The sequence below is a fragment of the Carassius gibelio genome, chromosome B8, assembly GCF_023724105.1.
Source record: "Carassius gibelio isolate Cgi1373 ecotype wild population from Czech Republic chromosome B8, carGib1.2-hapl.c, whole genome shotgun sequence".
Classification (NCBI taxonomy): domain Eukaryota; kingdom Metazoa; phylum Chordata; class Actinopteri; order Cypriniformes; family Cyprinidae; genus Carassius; species Carassius gibelio.
The window spans coordinates 11645675-11665799 of record NC_068403.1 but is presented as its reverse complement, the minus strand read 5'-3'; the positions used below and the strand labels follow the sequence as shown (position 1 = coordinate 11665799).

General features: G+C 36.1%; 2 protein-coding genes across 3 annotated transcripts; both read right to left on the bottom strand.

The window, feature by feature from the left end:
* fhad1 (forkhead-associated (FHA) phosphopeptide binding domain 1) lies at window positions 1-14792 on the bottom strand. Of its 2 annotated transcripts, XM_052562508.1 has the most exons (28): window positions 14664-14792; window positions 14391-14495; window positions 13985-14191; window positions 13627-13786; window positions 12968-13062; window positions 12624-12854; window positions 12042-12165; window positions 10475-10605; window positions 10285-10356; window positions 9963-10070; window positions 9809-9874; window positions 8854-9006; window positions 8547-8742; window positions 8319-8389; window positions 8137-8235; window positions 7755-7844; window positions 5681-6035; window positions 5306-5399; window positions 4557-4663; window positions 4323-4482; window positions 4152-4245; window positions 3405-3555; window positions 3189-3286; window positions 2296-2391; window positions 1944-2170; window positions 1152-1320; window positions 718-798; window positions 1-251 (listed from the first exon to the last, which is right to left on the bottom strand). In XM_052562508.1, the coding sequence occupies exons 2-28, from the start codon at window positions 14484-14486 to the stop codon at window positions 81-83; spliced, it is 3702 nt and encodes a 1233-aa protein (XP_052418468.1). In that variant the 5' UTR covers window positions 14487-14495; window positions 14664-14792; the 3' UTR covers window positions 1-80. The 2 variants fall into 2 exon arrangements, with proteins under 2 accessions (XP_052418468.1, XP_052418469.1); XM_052562509.1 differs by lacking the exons at window positions 14391-14495; window positions 14664-14792 and having other exon boundaries at window positions 13876-14005.
* A 583-nt stretch (window positions 14793-15375) lies between these two features.
* On the bottom strand, window positions 15376-17284 carry ela2 (elastase 2). The gene is made up of 8 exons (XM_052564143.1): window positions 17206-17284; window positions 16941-17029; window positions 16519-16616; window positions 16297-16419; window positions 16078-16214; window positions 15848-15993; window positions 15587-15739; window positions 15376-15481 (listed from the first exon to the last, which is right to left on the bottom strand). The coding sequence occupies exons 1-8, from the start codon at window positions 17279-17281 to the stop codon at window positions 15464-15466; spliced, it is 840 nt and encodes a 279-aa protein (XP_052420103.1). The 5' UTR covers window positions 17282-17284; the 3' UTR covers window positions 15376-15463.
* Window positions 17285-20125: the final 2841 nt, after the last annotated feature.

Here is a 20125-nt window from a genome sequence, read left to right as displayed (position 1 = left end):
CATTATTATAACATTTATTATTATTATTATTATTATTATTATTACAACATAATTCAGCATGCTCTTCATTTGTGTTGATGTCAGTGGGCCTCAGTGAGCAGAGGGTGTTGGGAGCTCTCGGAAGGTTTGGCCAAATCAGAGACCATTGAACAGATCTGCTGTTTCTGCCCCATTTCTTTCTTTAGATTATCCAGATCACTCTCTCTCTTTCTCAGTCTCTTCTGTGAGGTCCATTTCTTCACTGCTGGGGTCTACGAACACACACACACAGTTAAAAATAGGGCTGTCAATAGGGCTCATTTCAATAAAATTAATTATGCATGACATCAAAATTTTGTAATGAATATTTGCTAAGAAAAGCCCCCAAATGGAGATAATTCAAATCCATAACATTATTGTGGCAGATGAAAGTATTAAAAAGATGCAGTCTTGTATTTTGTCTGCGCAGTTTTTTTAATAGGTCTGACATCAAACGAACAGGAACAGATTCATGCTTCATTTATAGCAGTGAGATTATTAGCTCAGGAAAGAACAAATTGGGTAGTGCTGCTGAAAAATCTATTAATTGCGCAGTCTGGAGTTTCTCTGTAAAACCCCAGGCAGCCTGTGACAGACAGCATGGCTTTAGACCTTACATATGTTCTGGAGATCAAACACACACGCTCTTGCATCAGGGCACTGATTCAAAACCCATCCACTGTTGCCACTGCCACGTACCTTTTCGTAGCTTTCATTTGGTATACAGTTGTGATGGCCCACTCTTCCACTCTTTCTGTCCATTCTCTCCGTACTAAGGCTCTGTAGAGAAAGTGTTTATTATAGATGGCACTATGAACCCCATGAAGATAGCTCTCTATAGAGAGACAGGAGACAGTATGTCACAAATGTTAAAAATGTAAATAGGCAAAGAAATCAGTTCATTTGTGTGTAAAAGCATCATGATTCTATAGACTTCGTAACTGGCAATGTATTTTCCCGAATGTTTGTTTTTACCATCTAAGGGACAAGTCAGAATTGCAGGCCGCATGCAAGTTTGTTCAGGGAAAGTGCAACTTTTAGATTTTGTGTTTTTTACTCTCTCTGTCACAAAGTTGCTGTCAGTCAGACTTTCTCACTTTCTCACTTTCTATGTGAGCTTGTATGTGTGATACCCTATTATTTCTGTTGGTAACACTGCGTTCCTGCTGCTTTCTCTGCAGCTGGTTGATGCTCTCCTGTAGAGCCTGCCGAAGCTGTTCTGTCTCTTGTCTCTGAGTCTCCTGTTCTGCCTTCACTCTCTCAAGCTCAGCCTGCGTCTGGAACCCCAGCACCTGGCTCTCTCTGAAAGATAGTTGTCAGGTAGTCATCATCATCAATATGATATGATATGATATGATATGATATGATATGATATGATATGATATGATATGATATGATATAGGAGATATGAGATATGAGATATGATATGGTATGATATGATATATGAGATATGAGATATGAGATATGATATGATATAAATTATTTGTTTTTATCTTAGTTTTTTTGTACAGGAAGAGAGGGAGTTCATAGTTGTTTTTCTTAATATCTTATTCATATTACAATATAAAATAATTATTGTATGCCATATTATTGTTTTTACATTACAAACTCTAAAAATGTATTGAATGTACAATAAATATAAAATAATCTAATGTAATAACATGCATTGTTTTTTAAATCAAACACTAAAAATAATTATCGCATCATCATAATATGCATCATTTTAGGTTATGTTATTGTTAATTTAACATAATACATTATACAACTATTAAAATGTATATACAAATGTATATTAAATATGCATTGTGTTATATTATTTTTTGGGACATGAAATACTCTAAAGGAAGAGAGGGAGTTTATAGTGTCTTTTCTTAATATCTTAATATAAAATTGTCATGAGTGTGCGCTCTTTTTTTTTTTTGCACCTGAGTGTGTGTATCTCTCTCTGGTTCTCCTGCAGCTGTAGTTCTTGTTGTTGGCTTTGTCTGTTCTGTAGATCAAGGCGGGTTCTCAAAAACTCCAGGTCTGTTTGTCTCATAGAGACTAGGTGCTGTCTCTCGTCGGGAGGTAGGTGCTTTAAACTAGCACAGCCTGACAGCTCACCGTCGCTGAGCTCCAGAGCCTCATGCAGCACGCGTGCTAGCTCCAGGTACTAAACCAAAGACCAAAAATAATGATTCATTAATGATTCACTAAAGCAAACTCAAAATAGAGCACAATCTCAGGGCCACAGATGCAGGTTTCACACAATTTAGTTTGAATGCGTTCTGCACTCACTGCTCTCTCACTGAGCTCCAGAGCATCAGACATGTCCAGTCTGGCTGTGCGCTCTCGTGCTGCCTCCGTCAGAGCTTCAGGGAACGCAAAACCACTCTGTGTGAATCAGATAAGCGCATGTATGACACACTTCACAGGAATATACACATACAAAATCTGAGAGCATTTAAATATTTATACGTGTATGAAACAGATGATAGTGTTCTTCAACATTTGCGAGCGATTCAATGAGCATCTTGAGCTTCAATGGAAACAAGAACATTTGACTTTTATTTTAAAATGGTTCACAGTCTCAAATTTGCTTATTTGATAAGTAACCTAAAATGGTGCACAATCTCCAATATATTATTTTTTAGCATTCTTCCAGTTTGATGATGATAACTTGAAACTAGAAATTTGAGTCAGATGACCCTTTTTTTAAGATGTCCCTGTATCATACAATTTTGGTCTGAACGGACCAGATTCTTCACCTTGAAAACTGATTTTGAGAGCGCAATGTTACTAGTAAAACTGAAATCATAATATTAAGAAATTTTATAATTTTATTATCAAAATATTAAATACATACATTTCGATTGTCTTTAAGTATGCCCAAATTTGATAATTTTCATCATGATTTTAATCATTTGTGACATTTCAGAAACTAAACAAACAAACAAATAAATAAGTCGTTAAACTGTATAACAAACTTTTAAATGTCTTTTTTCAGTGCTTTTTTATTTCACTTTACTTATTTCATATAGTTATTTCAGTGATTTTCCATATGGTTTCATAAAAGATATAGAGAATATTTTTTCCTTTGCTGTCATAAAGTGTTGACTGATATGTTTACTCTAATTTGGCAATAAAATATTCTTGTTCAATACGTAAATCTGAATGTTTAAAGCGAATACCACAGAACTGATGGGTCCTCTCGGAGCTGCAGATCTCTGAAGTCTCTGAGTCTTCTTCTGACCCTGTCTCTCTTGCTCCCCCTGCTGGGACAGACGCTCTGTAAACCGTACAGAAGAAAAGTGATAATGTAGGTTAATGTTGGCCTGAATTAGATCAGATAAGGATTGCCAGATTCAAAGGTTTGATCATTAGTTACAAGAGATTAGAAGACTCACTACTAGGCCACTTCAGTTCAAGAGCTCTGATTCGCTCTCTCATGTCACGCAAACCTTCCTGCTGCTGAAGAATCGCTTCCTCACGGCGATGACCTTTGTGTTTTGACCCCTGATTGATGACATCATTAGGAGCTGTCATGACTGCCACATCCTGAGAAAACAACATCCATATATCAGTTAGCAAAGTGTCCGTTTGCGATCTATGAGTGTGTGTGTGCTTGTGTGACTCCTTGCTCTCTTTGTTGCCCATTTTGTCTTATGAATGTACAGTTTGTGTTCGGTAAGACTTTTTATGTATGTTTTTTGAAAGAAGCCTCTTACCAGTGCTGCATTTTTATGTTTTACAAGAACTGTTTTCTGTTTTAATACTGTATATTTTAAACCAGATTTCTTTCCTGTGATGGCAAAGCTCCGTTTTCAGCATCATTACTCCAGTCTTTAGTCACATGTCCCTTCAGAAATCATTCAGATATGCTGAGTTTGGTGCTCAAGAAATGTTTCTTATGATTTATATTGAAAACCGTTGTGTTGGTAAATATTATTTTCAGAATCCTCTGATGAACAGAAATTTCCAAAAAGCTAATATTAGGCATATTTTGTGCCTCAGTGGAACTCATTCAATGAATAAGTTTCAATATCCTGTTATAAGCTTTCTATTCAGAAACGAATAGAAAATCTAAATCCTCTATATGTCAAAAGTGATAAATTATTTAAATAAATGATTGTCCAGGTTGGTGGCAAACTCACTTTAGTGTTTCTTGAGGTTTGATGTGGAACAAAGCTTATGTTCTCCATCTCTCTGTACGCTGCTGCTTTACTTTTCAAATCCTCTTCAGTTTTTCTAACAAAAATGATTTAATGCATCAGTTTATGTCTGATTTCTGTGAGGCCATTGTACTGTGTCATTTTTGCTCATACCTCAGTTTTTCTCCCAGTTTCTTTGTCTCTTCATCTTTCTGTTGCACTAGTTGTGACATCATGGTTAGCTTCTGTGTGAGCATGCTCAGCTGAATCTTCTGGTCAACCACCAAAGCCTTATGACTTTCCAACTCTAACTTCTGCTGTTCGCTAAGTTCTCCTACACAGAGAGACATGCTTAGAAACACAAAAACGACAACATACTGGTCTTGTATAGTGTAGTGTGTGCAGCACCTGTCATATCAGAGAGCCGAGCATGAGCTTGGGCCAGGTCACGACTTAGGGCATTGATGATCTCACTCTGACTGACCACTTCCTGTTGGGATGAGACTAGAGACGCCCTGCAGGACCGATTAAAAACATTCTTATTCTGAATACAGTAGATTCGGTTCGAGTATGGTGTAGCTCATTTAATGAAAATAATAAGAAATTCATAAACACTCCTGATCATTTTTAATGAAAAAAAATATCACTAAATAAATAATAAATAAAAAAGCATGTACATTGTCTGTGGTTATCAATATAATTTAGGAGATTTTAGCAGTTTGACTAATAGTATAGTAAAAATACAAGGAAGTAGAAAAAGAGACATATTTGCAGCTACTATTTAACAGTGCCTGATCTATGAGATGATTTAAAGAGGGAGACATGGACTGTGTAATTAGTTATTAAGCAAGAGTTTCATAAATAATGCATGAATAAATAATGAACCTCGTGCATTATTCATTAACAAGAGCACAGTGTATGGATATCATCCTTCTCACAGAGAGTGTAATGACAGAGTAAGGGAATTGGTTTACAAAGTAATTTATGCAATATATAAATCCTTAAGCTACAATCTTATATACGCCCAGAGCTGTTGCAACTGGTTTGCGAAGCAGGCCTACTGGCTAAACAGGAGAAATATTTACCATAAAAATATACAACATAGATTTCGTAAGATGGGTAATGCAGTGTTGGTATTCATGAGAGCGTTATTATACCGGAGGGATGTTATGGTTTGATCCAAATCCTGTTGTTTTTCTGATGTGTAAGATGTGCTGTTGCTTTCAAAGCCCTCCAGCCTACCGAGTGCCTCTGTGGGACAGGTACAACAAGGGTAAACATGATAATGAACACGGAACACATATGTAGGACACATAAAATCTCTTGCACAGATTAGTTTTAATAAGGAACCTAAGGCTGTTGAGAAGCTGTCCTCAACAGGTAACATATGAAACTGCAGGATATTAAAAAAAGGTAAAACTGGTTTCTACATAAGCTAATTTCTTATATTTCTTGTATAAGTTAATACTTCATATTCATTTTGAATCATAATGTTTCTTTGTTTTAAAATGTTGATGAGAGGCTGTGCTCACCTTTGAGATGTTCCTTCAGTGAGTCTCTCTCCTCCTCCATCTCTTTCCATCTTTCCTCAATCTGCTGAGCATCGTGTATTCGTGTCTCCATGGCAACAATGGTGTATGCATGTTGTCGCACCTGCTCCCTGTACTCTTCTACCTCAACCCTGTGTTTCTTTCTCTCCTCTTCAGCTCCTCTCTGCAGGGCCTGGGCCTCTCTTTCCTCAGACTGCTTCATCTTCTCGCTCCTCTCCTCCTCTTTGAGATGTAATTCACGCAGCATTTCTTTCAGCTCTGCCTCTTGTATCTTGGCTTCTTCCATCTTGGTTTGCCACTCAGCCTCGCGTGTCTCGATCTCCCCGCGCAAGGCACTCTTGGAAGGCAGTAAAGTGACAGGCATGGAGTTGAACAACTTACATTGTGTGGTCCTATGGATACCCGTTTCCACAAACATCAAGCTTTGGTAAATCATTATTCTGAGATGAAAACCCTGGCTTATGAAAAACATAATTATAACAAAAAGGCAATTTTTTCTCATAATTTAACTTTTTAGGACTTTTATTACTTTTATCTCATTGTTATGTCTTACATTTACATTTAGATTTATTCATTTAGCTGACACTTTTATCCAAAGCAACTTACAGATGAAGACAGTGGAAGCAATCAAAAACAACAAAAAGAGCAATGATATATAAGTGCTATAACAAGTCTCAGTTAGGTTAACACAGTACACGTAGCATGGGATTTTAAATAATATAATAAATAAAAAGAAAACATAGAATACAAAAGAAAAAAAGAAAAAAAGAAAAGAATAAAGCAAGCTAGTTAGAGGTCTTTACACATACACACACACATACATATACAATTGCATAATAAATGAAAAGAATACAAAAAGATTAGAAAGGTAGTTAGATTTTTTTAAAGAATAGAATTAGAATAGTGAGTGTTAAAGTTAGAGGGTCAAATAAAGATGGAAGAGATGGGTTTTAAGCCGATTCTTGAAGATGGCTAAGGACTCAGCTGCTCAGATTGAGTTTGGGAGTTCATTCCACCAGGAGGGAACATTTAATTTAAAAGTCCGTAAAAGTGACTTTGTGCTTCTTTGGGATGGCACAATCAAGCGACGTTCACTTGCAGAACGCAAGCTTCTAGAGGGCACATAAGTCTGAAGAAACAAATTTAGGTAAATGGGTGCAGAGCCAGTGGTAGTTTTGTAGGCAAACATCAATGCCTTGAATTTTATGCGAGCAGCTATTGGAAGCCAGTGCAAATTGATAAACAGAGGTGTGACGTGTATCCTTTTTGGCTCATTAAAAATTAATCTTAAATAAAGTCAAAAATATGAGATAATTGTCTTTAAAAGTCATAGTTATTATATAAAATGTGACTTTTATGTCATAATTATGACTATGTCTTTGTCAACTTATTTTGTCATTATTATGATTCACCAAACATTTGTTTTTTCATACATGGCAGAAATTGACTTTCTAATATGTCAAAAGGATAGAAGCAAATAACCAATATACTAAACTTGGCAACTAGGACCTTAGGCCCTGTTTACACTAGTGTGTTTTAGTTTTAAAAAATAACTTTTGCTATGGTCACGCCTGTCGTTTACACTACTCCGGCATTTTCGACCCTCGAAAATGGAGACTTTTGAAAATGCTGCAGACCCCGTTTTAGTTTGAAAACTCTGGTGTTGCATTTCAGTGTAAACGGACCAAAATGTAGACTTTTGAAAACGAGGGCATTGCTACCAACATTCTCCCTGCGTATCCCTGATGACCATGTAAACAATAAAATCAAGCTCGTTGTTGTACCCTAAGCATATAGACACATCCGCCATCTAAATAATAGGAATCTACCTATACATATTTATAGTTGTGCCTGCATGAATGGTGTGACATGCATTTTTGGTTGTGTAGTGTAGACGAGGATCGTTTTCTTTTTAAAACAAAAACACACTCGTATAAATAGGGCCTTAGAAACCAGATCAAATATAGATATGGAGCATGTGTTGTGAGTCGAGGTCAGCTGTATTTCATTTAAGAGGATAAATTCAATTTTAGTTCAGTTTTCAATTTTACCTCACCTCAGTTTGTCTCACTGACTGTAGATCAGCCATAACCTCTTCCAGCTGTCGCATTAGTGTGTTTTTCATCTCTTTCTGTCCCTCTGCTGCCTGAATCAATAACAGGTCGACGTTCAGGTGAAACTTCAGTGAAACTTTAGAATTTTATAGTGAGCTCAATTCATGAAATGAATCTAGTCCATCAGCTTGGAGCCAGTTCTCTGAAATACTTTCATTAATATACAAATTTCCATTGGAACTGGGATGAGTTTTATCTATAATTATAAAAACTGAAAAGGCTAAATGACAATCTAATTGAGACCATCCCTCAAGAGGTCTATGCCTCCGAGATTAAATGAAATGAGTTTAATTTGACTTGGTGTTTTTGGAAAGACAACAGCACCTGAAGTTTCTCCATCTCAAACTGCTTTTGCATCAACTCCAGCCTGCTTTGAAGATCTCTCCTCTGAATCTCTGTCTCCTGAACCTTCTCCATCTCTGACTTCAGTGCAGGAAAGAAAGACATGTTTCTTTAGGATCACTTTCTGATTCTTTAACTGATTTAGAAATACTTGGCTGTAATACCTTTAGTTTCCTTAGCTCGGATTGGACGTCCATGTGGTTCTGGCACAAAATCTGTAAGGCACCTGACATTCCTAGACAAAACAAATAATAACAACAAACAACCACTTTTTTTCTAATTAATTTGTAATCCTGTAATACTGAATATCACAATATCACTACTATTCAATATCACTTCTATTCTTGTCAAACCCAGTTCTCCTAAATCTCTCTAAACTTTCTATTTCTTACCTCCAGTCTTCAATGACACATCAACCCCTGCTGTCTGTAATCTCTCAGCAGCATTCTGCAGTACTCTGTACAGGACGTTCAGTATAGAAAGGGAATGCTCCTGAATCCAGCTTAGCGCAGGACTCAAATTCATGTCCTGCAGCCCAGATATTTCCCTCAGAACTTTGTCTGCAACACATGCATCTTGTATTTGTCTCTATATACAAATGGAAAGAGATATTATATAGCTATCAACATGCTGTGCAATGCTGAAACACAAAAACGTACAACATTATTTGGCATAATCAATGTTTCCACCTACTAATACCTGACATTCTTGCAATCTGGCTCTAAATTGCTGGGTCTCATCCAACATTTCCCTCTGTGTGTGAGCTTCCTCTTTGAGTTTCATTTCAAAGTCATGCACTTTGGTTTTGTACATCGCCATCTGTTCCATTAGCTCAGTTAAACAGTCCAACACCTGCAAAATAAAAACAAATATAAAAAAAGTTCATCCAACAAAGACATTTTGGCACAGATTTCTCACCAGCTTGTCTGTCCAAACCAGCGAATCTTTGAATATCCTGCCAACTCTTTTCAATATAATGACAGAATATGGAATGAGGCAGGCAAGCTATAAAAAAGCACCACAAAGATATCATAAATGTGGTCCACTTAACTATATCTGATTCTCGAGTTCACATTCATGTAACAACACAGATGTTCAAAGCAGCTTCACATTAATAAAACGAATAATTTAAAAAAATTAATCAAACATGAAAATAGCAGCTCATTTTTAAAATTCTTCAATCAAGAAATAAATGTAAATTAAGCTGTAAAGCAGCGCTACAGTAGATGACAGTGTCATTATTCAGCTCAAGTCAGTTCAGTGCTGATTTAATTCAGTTGATTTTGCAAAGCTAGTGTCATTATCTAGCTCAATTTATGTTAAAATTTAGTTCTCATCTGATAGTGTCAGTGCCATTAAATCAATAATATTACTGAATATTAAATATCTTCAGGCGACAGTAGAAGAGAAAAAAATCTTGGGAGATACAAGGCTCAGTCGGCACATAGAGGCGCTTAAAATGTGCTTCCAAATTTGTTTTTCCCACTACACAATATTTATGTCTAAAGTAAAATGAAAAATATTTTTTTGGACATTTTTAATAATGTATTCATAATTAACATTTCCATCACCTATACTGTAAACACGTTGAAACCTTTTTTGCAAAACAATCCTCAAAAACTTGGCTTCCAATTGGCTTAAAATGTTTTCTTACCTTTTGGTCTGATTCTTTGTCAGAAACATGCACAGCCTTGACAATCCAGTCACGGAAACTGTCAAACTTTGACGAAATTTCAGATACGTTAGCGTAATAGATACCAGAGTAGTCATTCTTGCCAAGCTGTCGTTGCTGTATTGAGCTCACTCACCCTTGACTCTTTGAGTTTGAGTTCTTCCTGAACTCTCTGTTCTCTCTGCTGCATCTGCTGAAGAAGCTGCTTCAGTCTGTCTATATCTGTCAGCAGTGAAGCCTGTTCCTGCAGCACACATCATACATGAAGAACAGACACATGACACCAGATTTCATAAGCTATATTAGCCTAGTCCAGTGGCCTAATGGATAAGGCATCAGCCTGTGGAGCTGGGGGTTGTGGATTCAAATCCCACCTAGGTCATGGTGTCTAAGAGGCTGTATGTTTATTAAGTCATGTTGAGATCAAGATCATTGGGAGCGAAACAAAGCATACTCACTTTCTTGAGCGATTCTACTTCACTTTCTCTGGCAAGTAGCTCATGTTGATGCTTCTGGGTGTCTTTCAGCTTCTAAAGCAACACCAAACAAAATGAATAGTTATCTTCTATTAATAAAGCATTTTAAAACAGCATCATTAAAACATTTTCAGAGCTCAACGGCTGTAGAAAGAGAAAGGGATGCTGGAACCTTGTCCATCATGCTTGTGAGCTTGGCATCTTTGTGTCTGACGTCTTGTCTGAGCTTGTCCACCTCAGCTGCTAGTTGAAGAGCTTGTTTCTCTCGAGCAGATACATCTTTCTTCAAACTGCCAACCAACGCTAAATAAAGAAATTGTGGTAATTCCACTATACAACAATATAACAATTAATCTTAATATTATAAAAATGATCAAAAGTTTGGAGGAGGGAAGTTTTTTTACTATTTTTGAAAGAACTCACCAAGGCTGCATTTATTTGATAATAAATACAGTAACACAGTAATATTGTGTAATGTTATTTCGATTTAATAACTATTTTCAATTGTAATACAGGTGACACTATAATCAGGTAATTAACTCAAAACACCTGCAAAGATCTTTAAATGGTCGGAAATGGCAAGGAAAAGATTTGGTAGAAAAAAGTGTACAAGCAATAGGGATAACCGCACCCTGGAGAGGATTGTGAAACAAAGCCCATTCAAAAATGTGGGGGAGATTCACAAAGAGTGGACTGCAGCTGGAGTCAGTGCTTCAAGAACCACTACGCACAGACGTATGGAAGACATGGGTTTCAGTTGTCGCATTCCTTGTGTCAAGCCACTCCTGAACAACAGACAGTTTAATTTGACTAATTTTTCTCAAGGCAAAAAGACTGGACTGCTGCTGAGTGGACCAAATGCAGAAGAGCTGAAGGCCACTATCAGAGCAACCTGGGCTCTCATAACACCTGAGCAGTGCCACAGACTGATTGACTCCATGCCATGCCGCATTGCTGCGGTAATTCAGACAAAAGGAGCCTGAACTAAGTATTGAGTGCTGTACATGCTCATACTTTTCATGTTCATACTTTTCAGTTGGCCAAGATTTCTAAAAATCCTTTCTATGTATTGGTCTTAAGTTAAATTTTTTGAGATACTGAATTTGGGATTTTCCTTAGTTGTCAGTTATAATCATCAAAATCTAATGAAATAAACATTTGAAATATATCAGTCTGTGTGTAATGAATGAATATAATATACAAGTTTCACTTTTTGAATGGAATTAGTTAAATAAACTTTTTGATGAGATTCTAATTATATGACCAGCATCTGTATATTGTAAAATGTAATTTATTCCTGGATGGTGAAACTGAATTTTCAGCAGCCATTACTCCATTACTTTTAGCCATTACTTTTTTCAGGATTAAAGCTAAATATTATATTATGTTATAAATGTCTTGAAGAAAATCTTACACACTCAAACTGTATATTAAAAGAAATATAAAAATAATAATACTATATATGCTTAATCTTGTACTTTTATACATACAAATGTATATATAATGGTATCATATTACATCACAGAGTAATGTCAATTTAATTTTACATTTTTCAACATTGCAGTAATGTGAATAACCGCTCTCTCTCTCTCTCTCTCTCTCTCTCTCTCTCTCTCTCTCTCTCTCTCTCTCTCTATATATATATATATTATATATATATATATATATATATATATATATATATATATATATATATATATAATTATATATATGTCACCCATATATTATCATCCTCATACCTGCAGATGAATTCTTTTCTTTCCTCAGTTTATCCATCTGTTCTAAAAGATTGCTGATCTTCTGATCTCTTTCTGTCACAGCCTGTCCGAGCATCTCTCCAGAACATCTCTGAAGTTTCAGCATCTACATCCATTAAAGAGACAAAGTAGTTATTGTATTAATAATTAGCATGTGAAAGATTTGTGATGGATTTTCAAGAGAGAAGAAACATCTTCAGCAAAATAAATAATGAAACTAATCACTACCCTTCCATCAACTTTGTAAAAATATGTCTCTATACTTTGCATTTTTCCCCATTCCACATTCTTTATACTGTGCTGCAATATGATCCCTGTTGTAAAAATAAAAAAAAACACTCATATGGTAAGAAAAGGTGCAGTTTATTTGGGTTGTATCACAAAATCAGACATGCTGCTTTTGTATTTGTGTATGACATTTAATCTAGCACTTGGTTGCAAAAGGTCCCTTCATACACCCCTTCAAGATAAGGAAGACCCTGGTAGGACTTGATGCTCCATCACAATCACAGAACTGTAAATAATGTAAATTGTAACGTAACAAAGGAGACTGTAATAGCACACCTGGTCCTTTAGCTGTTGTATCTGATCTTTCTTCTCTTTGATGTCACTCTCCAGGCAGCGAAGTCTGTGTGTGACATCCGGATCACCCTGTTTCTTCTGAGACAGCTGGAGCCTGAGAGCTGACACTTCCTCCTTCAGGGCCATGATCGCATCATCATTCCTTTGGGACTCATCCTCAAAGCACACAGACACACGAACGTGTCCATCTCCTAGCCGATGCATCCTCTCCTCCTGCGAAAGAACACAGTTATCAGTGTTCTGTTCAAGCCTTTTAGCTTTACGAGATGGCATAACAATAGCATGAAAAGGAGAATAGGGTGTTTTTAGCAAGATGTTGAACTCACCTCCTCCATTGGCAAGATGTGAATGTTTTGAGAATTGTTAAGTTGAGTGCTATTTCTAAGATAACATGCTTTCTCTGTGTTACCACTCCAGCTTCCTGCAAAATATTAAAATTCACAAAAATAATCTAAAATTAATGACATTATATTACATTATTATATATGATTCACTTTCCCATCAGTTTGGTACAGTATTGTTTTAGAAATAGCAATCATTTGTACTGTTATAGCTATTATTAATATTTTTTCAATTAATTTAATGTATTTTTTAATATTAAAATCTAGGTTTATATAGTTTTGGTTTCAGTTTTAGTTTTAGTTTGTATTTAATGTCTGTTAATAGTGTTTCAATCCTAAAAATGTTCAATTTACAAGACAACATTTCAAATTTTCGGGGGTTTTTTGCATGTTTTTTATCTAATATTTATATTTTGCTTTGTTTCATTTCATTTCCATGAACAAAATTATTTTAAATGTTTTAGTTAAAGATAATAACCCTGGTTTTGGAAGTCTAATAAATCTAATAAACTTTTCAAATCCTGCTTTTTTTTCATGGTTTATTTTGACCGTTTTTATTTCTACTTGGGATAATAAAAAAAGAGAATAATGTGGTAATATTCCATTTTGACTGACAAAAAAATTGTGTGCTGAAAAGTCTTTACCAGGTCTGGTAGATTGGGTTTTGCGATCAGCTGCATTTGGCCCCCGTTTGGACCCGGCACTCATGGGGCGAGGTCTGGTGGGAGGGTGGGGTGAAACAGAAGGGGTCCGAGCTCGTACCCAGGCCTGGGGTACGGGAGACTGGGCAGCCAGAAGAGGAAGCTGTTTGGAGACAAAATTTTCTGTATATTTTGCATAAAGTTCTGATAAACTTTTTTATTTACATTGTCTCATTATTGACAATTAATTACCATATTTTCTGTGTCTTTGAACTTGAAATTAAGTCAATAAAAAATACTACTGAAAATATTATAAACAAATGAACACAATATAATTTTTCTGTTCAAATATAATTTTTACTGATTTCTCGCTGTCAATGCAGAGCTCATATGATGATCCTCCATAGCCAAAGTGAAGCTTGTCTCCTGGAGAAAGACGCACAGTGGCGTTGTGTATCCGGCAGTCATTGACGTAGGTCCCGTGGGCAGAGTTTAAGTCATGGATAACATAGCAGCTGTCTGCTTCACACCAGTCGATAGTGGCATGACATTCATCAACCCCACTATTCTGAACAGATGAGATGAGAAACACAAATGAATGTGTGAAACACTTGTGTGAATGTCCTCTCTAGTGACATGTCTAGTAGGAGTCATAGGTCATAGGCTACTCAGTGTAAGATCATCATCTCATCATAATGAAAAACGAAAAGTTTAATTATTAACTGACATAATGACTGGACACATTGGGAAGAAAAAAGGCTTAATACCTGTAGACAGAGGTCAGAGTCTTTGTGTCTTCCTATAGTTGTGCTTTTAGGCTGGAGTTTAAATACCCAGTTTAAAGTTTTGAGGTAACCCCTCATTTCAGCCTGCTGACGAAATACAAATTGTAATCTGGTAAATAATATAGCGCTGAATGTAGAAACCTTAATTGGCAGTCATGTCTCCATATTCGTGTCTTTTTTGAAACCTCGATTAATTGCAAGAAATATAAAAGGTACCAGCATTTTTAGATTGCGATGATTTTCTTGACAACTCACCAGTATGAGTTTTCATCTGTCTGAACTGTGTACAACCCGGCTGCTCATAGGCATGTTACTTGCTGTCTAAATAGATTGTGTACAAGTGTCATGGTAACGTCAAGTAACTCGAAGCACCGCCTTCAACCCCGCGTGCACTCCGTTCTGTCTGGGTGAATACATGTCAATCTTCACCCTTGGAAACCTGGGCTCGCGGCGCGTTGTCAAAATAAATAAAATAATTCGTGTTCTATATTTTAAATAGGAGGTTTCAGCACTTATTATTTGATCTCGTTCTATTAAAAATATTTGAATAGACTTTTTTCGAGAGGAATGTCGTTCAGTATATTTCTTGTCGTCTGAAAGTCAGTATTTTGGTGGTGCGAAGTAACACCCCTTAAATTTACCACAAATAAAACAAAAAACAAGCTTAAACTGTGGTAACCACAAATTACAGCTTTGCTACACTAACCATATTTTTTTAACTATAATTTTTTAAGGGCAGTTTTAAACACAATATATTTGAAGTGTTTGAAGTGATAGTAAAGTTTGTCTACAAACTTTACTATCTGGACTACAATAAGCTACAACTCTAGCACATTTAGCTCCTAGCATAAAATAACTAGGCCTATCTAAAATAAATTTTTATTGGGAGTAATCATGCAAATGGTAATACAAACACAGCGACAAAAAAGTGGAAAAAATAATACTTTCAGGCCGAGAGCAGACAATAGTAGTTGAATAAATTTGTTTATTGATTCCACATTTATTTTGTTGTTGTTGATGATGATGATTTTGAGGGTAACCACAACTCTCACACTTTAATAAGAGGTCATCACCTGAAAAAGAAGAGGCTTCTTTAAATATATCTGAAACAGGATATGTGAAAAGATTATAGCCTATGTGTTCAGAACAATACCAACAGATTTATAAAGTATACTCACATTGTTGATCCAGGAAATGTAGCCAGAGACACGGGTGAAGACGGAGGGCTTCTTGGGGTAGTTGCAGCCCAAGCTGGAGCCAAAACTCACAATACCGTGAACATCCCAGGTGCCGTCACTTCTCTGGCAGTTCAGAGGGCCACCAGAATCACCCTGTACAAGTGAGGTAACATCATTAGTGTACATTTTCACTCACACTGGTTATTAATAATGGAATATCAAAATACAAACACATAAATAAAAATTTTGCATCAAACCCACATTGCAGCTGGACACCACTCCGTCTCCACCAGCGCACACCATGAGGTTGGTTACAAGGTTGCCCCACCAGTCTGACTTAGTGCAGGTATTGTAGTCCACAACAGGGAGCATAGCCTGCTGCAGGATATCAGCAATGGGGCCGTTGGCTGAGAGAAAAAGTCAAAAGGGACCACTTTAAGAAAAAAATTTTGTTGCTTAAAAAAAGTATACAGACATGGAAAGGCACCTACTCCAGAGGCGTCCCCAGCCAGTGACGTAACAAGAGAAGTTGTGAGGCAGAGTGCTGCCGGAATTAGGCAGGCAAGCAGGTGAAATCTTGTCAGTGAAAGTCACTGGACTTGCCAACTTGATCAGCGCAATGTCATTGCTGGAAAACACACAAATATATCAATAACACACTCTCAGATTAGTCTTTTTGTCCCCTACATTAAAATGAGATAAGGACCAACCGGATATTGTAGGAATCCCAGTTCTCATGCACTATAATCCTGGCAGGAGAGATGGCGAGAGAGCCGGATTCGCTGCTGAGAGGCAGATTGTGCTTACCCAGGTAGACTCTGTAAGTGCGGCTGCTGCTTGACAGAAGTTTAAGATATAGTTTGAGTCCACCTCATAATGTAGATCATCTCTCGGAAACATTCATTGCATTCTTTTGATTATTCTGATCTTACCCAATGCAGTGAGCGGCAGTCAAAACCCACTGCTTATCGATCAGGGTGCCACCACAAGTGTGGTAAAAGCTGGAGCCGCTCTGGTACTGGAGAGACACCTGAAATTGAGAAGGTAGAGAGTGTTGAAGTGAAACTCCTTTTAGTGCATTTAGTAATACTTTCTTAATGATTTCAGAATTATCATTACATATTTCTTTGTTGCAAGAAAAAAATGGTGTAGAAAGAGTTTTCACACAGAAAATGCTTGTAATTTTCACAATTAGCTGTGAAAAAGAGCAAGTAAGACATTAAATTAAACAATTTGTAAGTAGAATGACCTTTTCAATTTGCAAGTCATTTTCTTGTGCAATATATACTACAAACTTTTAAAAAAATCATAATAATAATTGTTATTATTTTTTCCAGTGCAATATTCACAATACCTGCCATGGCCAGCTGTTTGGTTTAACATCAGTTCCACCCACAACCCTTGAGGCGAGTGGTTTATAGGTGGGCTGCCCACAACCGTAGGCTGTTTCAAGAAAACACACATGCACACACAATGATAAATTATATGTCTGCTCGGGTTCATAAGCTGCAATGCATATACATGTGATAAACGAGAAAGATATTCCTGCTTAGGAACCAAAGTATAAGAGAATTGTAGAACTTTTTTTAGAGTTTGAAGGAGACAAATGTTCATCTTACCGCCAGCAATGAACAGAGCCAAGATCACAAATTTCATGATGCCTGATTGCAGTGGTAACAGGCAAACACCCATCATTTATATAACTAACCTGGACCCCAAGAGCAGCACAGAACAGTTACATTTCCTGTAGCAAAGCACCGACAGCATTCCTAGTATCATTTAACCTTGTAGATAAACATCCCAAAATATCAGTTATCTTAGAGGTTTTATATATCCAGCCTGTGAAATGCACAGATGACATGCTGATCAGAGTAATCTCTTGCCAAAGCCAGATGGCTTTTTGTGCTTCTGCATATTTGATGTTGATATTTTGTTAGTGTTGTGAAGTTTCAGGATTAAAATAAATTTGCGGGGGGAAAAAAACTAAAAATATAGAGTGCCATGTATTTTGGGTTGAATTGAAGATATTTACCTGAAGTATACTTGAAAATTAAAAGAAGGAAAAAAAACTATAAAAAGAGGATTCTGCAGTCAAAACTAATATGAGAAAACAAACCTTCAACCTGTTAATCAACAGCAAAATTATTTTGATTAGACTCTTCCATGTGAAATATTAAGGTCAAGGCGCACCAGAGAGCTACTTTTTCTGACTAGTTTTTCTCTAAAGCAATCATTCATTTCTAAAGGTGAAGTCAGAGTGAATTGTCTTCTATACAAACATGATGAAGTAAATATGTACAGTATAATATATACCAAAGTATCATGATGTTATGAGTTTATAAGACTTCCAAACATTGGGTCCAGCGCAGTATTTTCAATGACTTGTTGGCATTTGTTTTTTGAACTGGTTTGTCTTTCCTGCAGTAATTTCCTAAATTACAGAATGCCTTTGGGAAAATATAACATGTACGAGGAAGAGTGTGGATCTATTATCATCTACAGGTACATTAGCAAGATCGCTATCCGGTATGGTGACCAAGAGAATAGAACTTAACCAGAGGTGTAGAAATCCTTTCAAGAGTAAGAAGGTTGCAGGCTCACAGCATATTTGCATATATAAAAAATATTAATAAAATAATAGGCTCAGGACAGCAAAGAAACAGTCACTGTTGCCTGGATAACTTATTGTACGTGTGTCATTGAGAAAGCACAACATTGTAATTACAGTCCACGCTCAGATTTTTTATTGCTGGAAACCATTATGTTATCATCCATGTGTACAACAATTTTGTGTACATCTTCAGTCATTAAACCAAAGGTAATGTAATTTCAAATAAACTCAACCAAATGAACTAAAATCTCAATCTTTGATCACTTTATTGGACATCTGAATTTACACATACACACAATAGTTCATTTAAACAGACAATGTAAATATATTTGTCTCATGGGATGAATATTAGGCTTGTGGAAGGAAGACCCATGTCTTGGAAATTTTGTGCAAAGAATGCATTTGTCTTTGTTTTTATGTTGTGTCAGTCTGGGCCGCAGTAATGACATCGCCCTGGTCAAACTGCAGACTCCTGTAACTCCAAGTGACACTATCAGCCCTGCATGCCTTCCGCCGGATGGGTATGTTCTGCTGATGGTTATGAATAAAGTTTTTAGAGAGCAACTCTTCTTAGAAGTTTCTCACCCTCTTTTTCCAATATCATTAACCAACCAGCGGTCCCATTTGGTGCCCTGCAGCAGGATTACACCACCTGATCTAGGCTTGACTGGTGGGGCTCTCAGGTCACACATAAAATTATCTGCGCTGGTGGAGAAGGTGTTGTTGCTGCATGTACTGTAAGGAGATATTGGCGTGATGAAAGTGGCTTACGTTGATGTCTAATACTTAACCACTGATTACAATGCACTTACAGTTACAATTATATTTATGTTATTCCATAATGGTTAATTGCTTTACTTTTTTGAAGAATAAATAATGCAAATCTATGTCACATCTCTGTTTTTTATTTATATACATTTATTATATTATAGAATTTAATTTAGTTCTCTGAACACAATGTTTTTTTAATGGTATTTCATAACCAATTTATAGCATTGATCATGTTGTGTCTATGAGGTCTTATACTGTAGCTCAATGACATTTCCTTTACAGCCCAGTGGGAGGCAGTGTGGTGTTATTTAGTGAGGGGTCACATTTTAACTTTACATGCCAAGTCAGACTTTAGAAACATAGCTATTATTGGAAATACTGCTAAACAAATTAAATGTGCACACATAAATTTACAATAACTATGAATAATGAACAATGACAAAGACTAGATTATATAGCCTAAACAACAATTGTGCATTAAACCCAAATTGCAGAGGAACGTATACATTTAGGCTATGCATAGGCCTGTTCTCAAATCTATATGCAATTAAGGACATTGATATACAATGTAGAGGAATCTCTGCTAACTGCCAACTAAACAGCAAAAATAAAAATAAAACTAACCTGGACAGCACTACAAACCAGCTACAAGTCACTAAATCTTTGTACTAAGAAATTAATACTAAATAAAATAAATAGATACAAAAAGAAAATGTATAAAATAAATAAATAGGTAGATGAATAACCAAAGCGAGCACTGTTAAAAGCACCCTGTGAAATGCACAGATGACATGCTGATATGAACAACACCTTGCACAAAGACATGCTAAAACACTTTTAGTGAGGGGAAATTAGCTATTATGAATATATTCATATATATTATAAAAAATATATAAATTTATCATTTTTAATATGGTTTTCATTTAAACACATGTATCCAATGTTTAGGAGCAAATAAAATGGAGAAACTGTTTGTGTGTGTGTTTTTATATATATAAATTAAATATGAGAACACAACAAAGGTTCAACAGGTAAAAATGATTATAAAATGATTAGATTATATTCTTGAATTATCAAAGTCAACGTGTACCCAAAGAACCATCAAGGTTCTCTCGTTTTATTTGTTTTTCCTAAAGCAGTCAAGGACACTCGTTCCA